This window comes from Vanessa tameamea, chromosome 10 (assembly GCF_037043105.1).
Source record: "Vanessa tameamea isolate UH-Manoa-2023 chromosome 10, ilVanTame1 primary haplotype, whole genome shotgun sequence".
Taxonomy (NCBI): domain Eukaryota; kingdom Metazoa; phylum Arthropoda; class Insecta; order Lepidoptera; family Nymphalidae; genus Vanessa; species Vanessa tameamea.
In genome coordinates this window covers 8,032,022-8,040,313 of record NC_087318.1, presented here as the reverse complement: position 1 = coordinate 8,040,313, position 8,292 = coordinate 8,032,022, and the positions used below count along the sequence as shown (strand labels likewise).

The following is an 8,292-nucleotide window of genomic DNA, read 5'->3' as shown; positions in this document are numbered from 1 at the left end:
AATTTGGAATCCGCACCGGGTGCTAGTGACCTATGCTACGCCACTGCTCACGAGGTTACAAAATCCGTCTGCTCGAAAAATAATCTGGAAACGCTGGCCCCATATACTATGTGGTGATTATATATGTACAGTCAGAGTAAGAAAACCTTCGTCAGTTTTCAAATTCATTCTTCAGGAATGAATTTGAAAACTGACGAAGGTTTTCTTACTCTGACTGTACATACGTATGAGAGTATCAAATGCGGCGAAATTTATCAGGATACAAACACTGTATATATAATATAATACTAGTTTCTACTGTATATAACACTGAATTAAAAATTTATAAAAACAGAAATTACTTGTACTAAAAATTCAGTTATTCAGATATGAGGCCAATTAGCATTAGGAATAATACACTAATTGGCCTTGGCTTGACTATTATTATTACTGGGCATATCCCTATATATTCAAAAATATCACTAACCTTGTTATTATTAACTGGTCATATGCCTGCCTTTTGTCTTATTATCGCCCTCCTTAATTCAGTATAATCACTTTACTTCAAAATTAATCACTAGGTAATAAATTCATCAATTCGTAAATTCTGCTTATTGTTGTGCTACAGATACATACATATAATTATTAATCATTAAGTGCTATAAACACAAATATATAGACCGTTTTGTTTTAAAAAAACCTTGCCTTAAATAATTCGCTAATAAATTTCTTATTTTATATTAATGTGAAACCCGTCATTTTAGTCTTTTCCTTCACATTATTTGTAAAAGCCCGCCAAAACTGTAGCCTTTATTTTACAGATAAAATGTATAAATTTTGATCTTAGGTTATAAAACGGTTATACATTTGCTAAATTACACTATTACATTTGGTGATAGGGCTTTGTGCATGCCCGTGTGATCAGATATTCTACCGCCAAATAACAGTACTCAGTATTGTTGTGTTCCGGTTTAAAAGGTGAGTGAGCCAGTGTAACTACAGGCACAAGGGACATAACATCTTAGTTCGCCAGGTTGGTGGCGCATTAGGGATGTAAGGAATGGTTAATATTTCTTACAGCGCCATTGTATATGGGCAGTGGTGACTACTTATCGTCACTTGTCCCATATGCTCGTCCGCCAACCTATGTCATCAATTTTTTTTTTATATTAAACGATTGTATTGAAATAAAAAGTAATAAATAATTAGTACTTTTATTAAATAACATTTAGTGCTTCAGAGGAAAAATATATATGGCAGCACTGAATGGACATTTATTAAATAAATACAAATTGACAATAGGTACATACTATGAATTGACATTTGAGTTTTGACCAGAAGTTTGACACGAACTCTTAAAGTTAGACAAGTAAATAAAAGATTAAACAATTATAATGTTTGCCTGCTAAATGTACAAATAACTTGAAAATAAAACTAATAAAGCTTTGCAATTATGTTTACTTACGATGTAAAGTTTTTAACAAGCGACGACTTAATTTATTTAAAAAACAATGACTTTAAAAGTTACAAGTATGTTTCATAGAAATTCAGTTGTTTTGTTTTTTATTTTTATTTTGTAAGATAGAGCATAATTTTTTGAATTCGGTGCAGATATGAAAGTAAGAAGAAACTTGACGAATCTATACATGATATAGGAAAAAGAAGTTATTGTGAGAGACGCGGAGGTTATTGGCGATCACCGAGGCCGCGCCAACTACGACAATTGGAGTCAAAACTTCGTGACCGAAATATAGTTTACTGTGAATGGGTTAATGAATCCCTTATCGTAATTGTATTTTCGTCAGGTGTCATAGCCTACATTACAGTCAAATATAGTACATTAGATGTAACACAAATACTCTTTGATAGATATTGTATTGGAAAAATAAACAGTCAAACAGTTACTGGTGGTATGTATAATTTTATAATATAATTTATCAATATTTCTCTCATTTCTATTATTTGTATGAACATTACAGTTGTTTTATGTAAGAAACTCTTATTATTAATACACATGGACAAAGTGGCAACTTTGATCACATTCGGAAAGACAATAGACAATGATACACCATGTCAGATATCAGACAGAGATCCTCACTTACAAGTAAGTTACTTAAATAACTCGGTGAATATAAAATAAATTGCTTAAGACTGTTAAAATTTCGGTACATAATTTAATTGATTTATATACTTTATTTTAGATACTAGATCTTGGAGGATGTATGCGAAAAGTTGATCGTAGAGTTTCTTGGTGTGAGAGCTCGAATTATGTGAGGGTATTGATCTGGGGAGCCACTGTATCGGAACCAGCACCGTGGAGTCCTGTGCTTGAAGATCATGCTAATCTTCATTTATACCAGATTGTTGGGTAAAAAAGCCTTTATATTTTTTTCTATTATTAAATAGCTCAAAAATCTTAAAAACTTTATTAACTTTAATATATAATACGCATGAACCTAAAACTAGCTATCTTCGGACTTTTTAAATTTAACTTCTACTTTTATCAATGTTTTGTAAATTGCTGTGAACTGCCATGACTAAATCCCATTTTGTATAGAAATAATTTCTATCTTTACTGATTTTCAATAAATTAATCTTGACAATGTTCATTCATTAGTTTAAATATTTTATCTTTTTTTTAAACTTTAATTACTAACAACACTTAAAATTTTCTGTTACTTGCCATCTCCAAATTGGTTTTTTAATAATTTTCCAGTTTCTTTGTAAAAATAATAAATAATTCACTCCTAAATAAAGAAAGATCCCAGCATCTTAATCAGAAGCAAATAGTGCTTTTATTGGGGTCAATAAATCTGCTTACTCATTATGAAATTACTGTTTCTCAACTCATCGTCAACTAATTACATGTTTTGGTATTTTTATTAAATCATCTAATACTGCATAAAACTGAAAAATACAGGCAATGATTCCCAAATATCATCCAAATATTAAAAGAGGTGGTTATTACTATTTGAAGAGTTCTAAAAATTACTTATATCTAGTAAGATTAAGGTAATTCAGAGACACCACATAAAAAATCCGAAGGAATGAATATAAAATGGATTCATAAGAGACAACCATATGAGTGTTCATTTACGTACAGATTATGTTATTTTCGATTTTATATGCCATAGTACATAATGTATTAATAAGCGTATTATGTCCAGTTACTATATACAAAAACCCATTCGTTTTTCTTATGTATACATAATATAAAATAGAATTGTATTCAAAGCGTAATACAAAAGCGTCCGGTAAAAATTTTCGTACTTTCCGAATTTGCGTCTGTGACATAAAAACTCATAGAAACGACTGCGCGTTGCTCGTAACTCTTAACTTAAAAACCACTGATACCGTTAAATTGTCCCGCGACTCCTAACATATGTGAAACTTCGAAATTGATGTTCATTAAAATAATTTATTATTAATGAAAACCAATAAATAAATATATAAAATAAAAAAAAACAGAGTTTATATATATTTATTTATGTTACATATAATTTATAATAATAAAATACGCTCCAAGCACATACAAGAGAGTGGAGATTCGTGGAGGTGAGTCATGACCTATGCATTAATATCACTTCCCCATTTCCAAGGGTGTTGTAAGAAACAATTGAGGGATCCCGGTCCCGGAAAATTGCGGGATGAGCATCCTATGCAACAGACCACACCCCAAAGTACCCTTACCAAAATGTCTTAGTAACACGACTTGTTTTTGCAAGGTCTCAAATGTTCGCTGATACATACTTGTACATATATTTCAGGCATCAAGTCTCCCTATTAGCATACCACCAACTAGAGAATGAAGTGTTATTTGCTGAACTCTCACATAAACATGATCACATTATTCACATTGTCGAACAAATTGCGTGTCACAAGGTAAACATATCAATATCAAAATGAAAAAATAATAAAAAACGCTTACAATAAATGTATAGCAGGGAAGTATTTTTTGAATTTATTTATTATTTTAGACAGGAGCAAGTTTAGCGTGGCACAGATACGAACTACCGCAGGGCAGCAATCGAATGACGAAGTTATCTTCACTTCATGAGAATACGATAAAAGTATCATTACCCGCGCCTGCGCGGGTAGCGAGGCGCTCTCCGTGTGATATTAGAATTCTAGTGGCTTGTATAGACGCTTCCATACACGTGATACACAACGTTGCTGGGCTCACTCATTCTACAAAAGCTGGCTTTGTGAGTAAAATAAATTTCATAAACTATATTATCTTTGGATTATATTGATCAATTAAATATGAGGCATTAAGAAATATAGCGTAAATAAAATTGTACATAGATACACACACACGCACATACTTAAAGCCCGAGTTAATATTTCAGATAGCGACAGACGTGCGGTGGGCGGGCGAACTGATAGTGGCAGCTGAGGAGGCAGGTCGTCTGCAGTGTTTCGATCGCGCCCTGTCTCTACTGCATCACCATTCTAAGTGCCTAGACCTCACGTCTTATATGCGGTTAACCAATAACTATTTCTTATTATCAAATTAAAATATATTATTCGCAGTGTAAGACTTTGCGCGTCACCTGTCACTTCTTGCAGTCTATAGATTATTGTGTAAATTATTCCAATTGTTAAATCGATACGAGGCCCTAATAACTGTAAGGCATTTCAGTACTCACTATAAAAATGAATCTTAAAGTATATCTTTACAATAACGTAGAAATGTTTACATACATTGTTCAATTACAATATTATATGTAAAATAATAATTGTTTCAGTGAGTCAAAGCGAGTGCAGTTACTGGCGACTCAGAGTCGTAGAGGAGGGTCGCTTATTCTGGCGACACTCGCTGGAGGACCGCTGGTGCTGTTGCGAATAACACACCCGCGTTTACTAACGGTAAGTATTTTAATTAATACACATATAACACGATTACTTATTTTAATGCATTCGTAAAAGTGGAAACAAAAAAAAATGTCATATCAAATAAGTAGGCCGACTGGCAAATGGGTTATCTGACTCATTCGAAAAGAATAAAATAAAAGTTATTTAAAGGTAGAGCATTTAATACAATAAAAGCTTCAGTGGTTATTCATTTCGTAACTACGGCGCCGTTAAATATTAATATTAGATTCTCAAGGCCAATCATCAAAACTCCCGGGCGTCACGTTTGTCAACGTTCACTCCGCAGGCGTGGCTACGGTCGAAGCGCTTCGCGAACGCGGTGGCTCTGCTGCGAGCGCTGGAGTGGGACGAGGCGGGCGCGGAGTGTCTGCGCGCGACGCGGGCCGCGGTGCGCGCGGGCGCGGCGGGCGGCGCGACGGGCGCGCAGCTGGCGCTGGGCGCGTACCTGGCACCGCGCGCGCCGCTGCCCGTCGCCGCGCACAAGTACGCGCCCGCCGTGCACGACCTGGCAAGGAAATTCTTCCACCATTTGTTGAGGTGAGGAACTCCGACATGAATACTTCTGTTCTCAGTATAAAGTTGAGTTTTATTGACCGTGTATTGAGGAAACATCGCCAAACAACGTCAATCATTCTGGCAGACAGCAGGCATCGCGTGCCATTAAAATAAAAGCGCTTTCTATCACGTGTAACCCTATGTAAATTATATTTCCAAAAGATCTATCCTTTTTATTTGCGTAGGCGAGGTCATATAGAAAAAGCCCTCAGTCTAGCTGTGGACTTGGAAGCTTGGGACCTTTTCGCCGACGCGCGCTGGGCTGCCAAGAGACTGAACCTGTCACATCTCGCTGAGGAAGCTGCTAACTGTGCTGCTTATTATGCAAAATTAAATAGACCCGGTTAGTATTCATTAAGTTGTTTTGAAATATTAAAAATATGGATTGGAGCGATAACATCCACAGTACCGTACACATGATATTACATGCAACTAAGTTTATACCAATATAATCCAGCACAATGTGCAACCAGTATAAAATTAATTACAAGAATTAAATACATTTTTAAAATCTCGCTGTCTATACTGTACATTACGTACGTACTTTTCAGTATTAATAAATACTTCTTTATTCGTATGTGTTCACCAAATAAAAATTTACTCTATTTTCAGATTCAGAATGTTCAGAATCCTGTTCACAGTGCAGCTCGCATTCATATACCGGCTCAGAAGAAGAATCCAGTACATCATCTAAAGCAATAAAAACGAACCCACCACCTTTACCGAGGGTACCGTTACCATCCCACCCTTCAATACTAACAGTGCCTATAAACCAGAATGACACTTATACAACTACCAGTATTCGACCAAATCTTCACCAATATTTAGAAAGAGACAGTACAATCTGGGGTAAAAATGTCCAAGACGACTCTTATATCAGTAATAATAGCAAGCGAGAACCAATAAAACCTATTCATTCTCAAAATATGCGATGGAACAGTATGGACAATGTATTAAATATACAAAGAACACTTAAAAACTCCACTAGCTATGGGACTCTACGTGTAAACCAGGCTCACAATATGTTAGAGGTTATTCCTCGTTCACAAGACGAAAAGATATCAGCTCACTTTAAACATTTGTTTCAAACTGAATTGAGAGAAGACACAAATAATGGTCAATTTTCTTCCAATGTGCCATCAACTAATAGTAATTTCAACGAAAGATATCGCCAAGATAACTTTTGCACGGGTGTTAAACCCGAGAAGAACAAAGTGAAGTTTTCAGATACAGTGACTGTCACCGTCGTTCCGGTGAGTACATAATATTTACAATCAGTAGCATGATTTTCATTTATAATAATGTTGCTCTCTCGTAACACTTTTATTGTATCATCTTAAAGGGGTCAATTTATAACGTAAAAGCTTGTATAACTATTTAGTTTTCATAGTAGAATTATTACTAATAATTTATTTGCATTTTAATTGAAATATAAATGCAACGTTAATTTAATGACATATTTTCCAATCGATAAGAAACACCAAACACAGGAGAGGCCTGGACCGGACCCGTCACACGAGCTGGCGGACAGCTTGCCGCTGTGCGCGCCACACCGCTACCTCGCCGCCTTCGCGCCGCACGCGCCGCCCGCCCCGCCGCACGCCCCGCCGCACGCCCCGCCGCACGCCCCGCCGCACGCCCCGCCGCACGCCCCGCCGCACGCCCCGCCCGGTACTACGCTCGACTACGTCGAAGTGTGACGCATGTTTGTGTTAACCCGCACCTTCGACCGCACCCTTGTTCACTATTTGTTGTGATCGTAAGTTAGTGCATGTATGCATGAATTGAGTCAATGATTGTATAATCTATCCGTCTCATATTTTTCAGAAGGATGTTGTATTCGATTTGCTGTCTTTTACACGTAATGCACGATCACATTAGAAGTTTCAAATTAATATAATAATAATATAATAAATGAAAGCTTTATCTCACAAAAAATAGCTTTAAAATTCATCCATCAGTCATCATAGGAAGGCTTGACTTGTGAATTAAATGTGTTTAAATGAAAAATGCTTGCTAGTCGTCTGTCGTTGGGACAATTATTGTGTTTATAGATAGCAAACCCGTCTTAAGCACAACAAATGCCTGGGTGCAAGCAGTATTCCATCGATCTCAACGCCCCTGAAAAATATATTTAAGAGAGCTAGGTACGCTCGCCGATAATCCACGACTTGACTACCATCGGCGGAGCGACAAAAGCATGTGGCGCCCGGGTTTTTTGCACCTCTTGCACCCTATTATTTGTAATAATATATCTAATTATGACAAAATAATTTCACTTTTATAAGTCATAAGCATGTTAATTTGTAAAAAACAGCAAAGCTATATAGTAATAGAATAATTTTTGTCATAAAAAAAGAATATTTTCAATCACAAATGTTTATTCAGTTTCGCATGAATTGATTGTTTGATTGATTTTGTACATTTGAACTCTCATCAACGTATCAGCAATCTTGTAATGCTTTATGGACACTCTTATTTCTGGTATGTAATATATAAACCAAATTATACATAGCAATAAAAAACATCATAAATAACACAAACCAACAATTAAATATTAGTTATCTCTTCACAAAATCCTAGAAGCAAGTTGTATTTAATTTTTTATAGTTTAATAAAAACAACATATGTTATTATATTACAGAGAACGCCACGAAGCCGTTAAAAATCAAAGTCGTCCATTTTGGCATGGTGTAGTTATGTCAATAATGTTAATGAATTATCTTCAATATTCCGTCCATTTATTGCTATAAGCTTTAAATTAGCTATATGTTTAAAATGTATAAAGTATAGAGTAAAAATGTATTTTCTATCAATGTTTACACCGTGACTACCTCTTCTAGTATTATGATCAAATCGATCTTCGTTTTTCCTAAAAAATGT

General features: G+C 35.4%; 1 protein-coding gene across 1 annotated transcript; it reads left to right on the top strand.

Annotated features, from left to right (window-relative positions):
• Window positions 1-1,333: 1,333 nt before the first annotated feature.
• Frtz (fritz) lies at window positions 1,334-8,292 on the top strand. Its single transcript, XM_026633421.2, has 13 exons — window positions 1,334-1,509; window positions 1,591-1,889; window positions 1,959-2,083; window positions 2,181-2,347; window positions 3,747-3,861; window positions 3,957-4,184; window positions 4,329-4,462; window positions 4,728-4,848; window positions 5,141-5,391; window positions 5,595-5,752; window positions 6,022-6,662; window positions 6,885-7,080; window positions 8,054-8,292. Exons 1-13 carry the CDS (start codon window positions 1,433-1,435, stop codon window positions 8,104-8,106), a joined length of 2,565 nt encoding a protein of 854 aa, XP_026489206.2. The 5' UTR covers window positions 1,334-1,432; the 3' UTR covers window positions 8,107-8,292.

What these genes read in the sequence shown, in the direction of transcription:
- Frtz (XM_026633421.2), top strand. Translation starts at nt 1,433, where the DNA reads ATGTTTACTTACGATGTAAAGTTTTTAACAAGCGACGACTTAATTTAT. An exon ending in AATGACTTTAAAAGTTACAA is followed by an intron (nt 1,510 to 1,590) that starts GTATGTTTCATA and finishes AATTCGGTGCAG; the next exon opens with ATATGAAAGTAAGAAGAAAC. An exon ending in CCCGCCGCACGCCCCGCCCG is followed by an intron (nt 7,081 to 8,053) that starts GTACTACGCTCG and finishes ATTATATTACAG; the next exon opens with AGAACGCCACGAAGCCGTTA.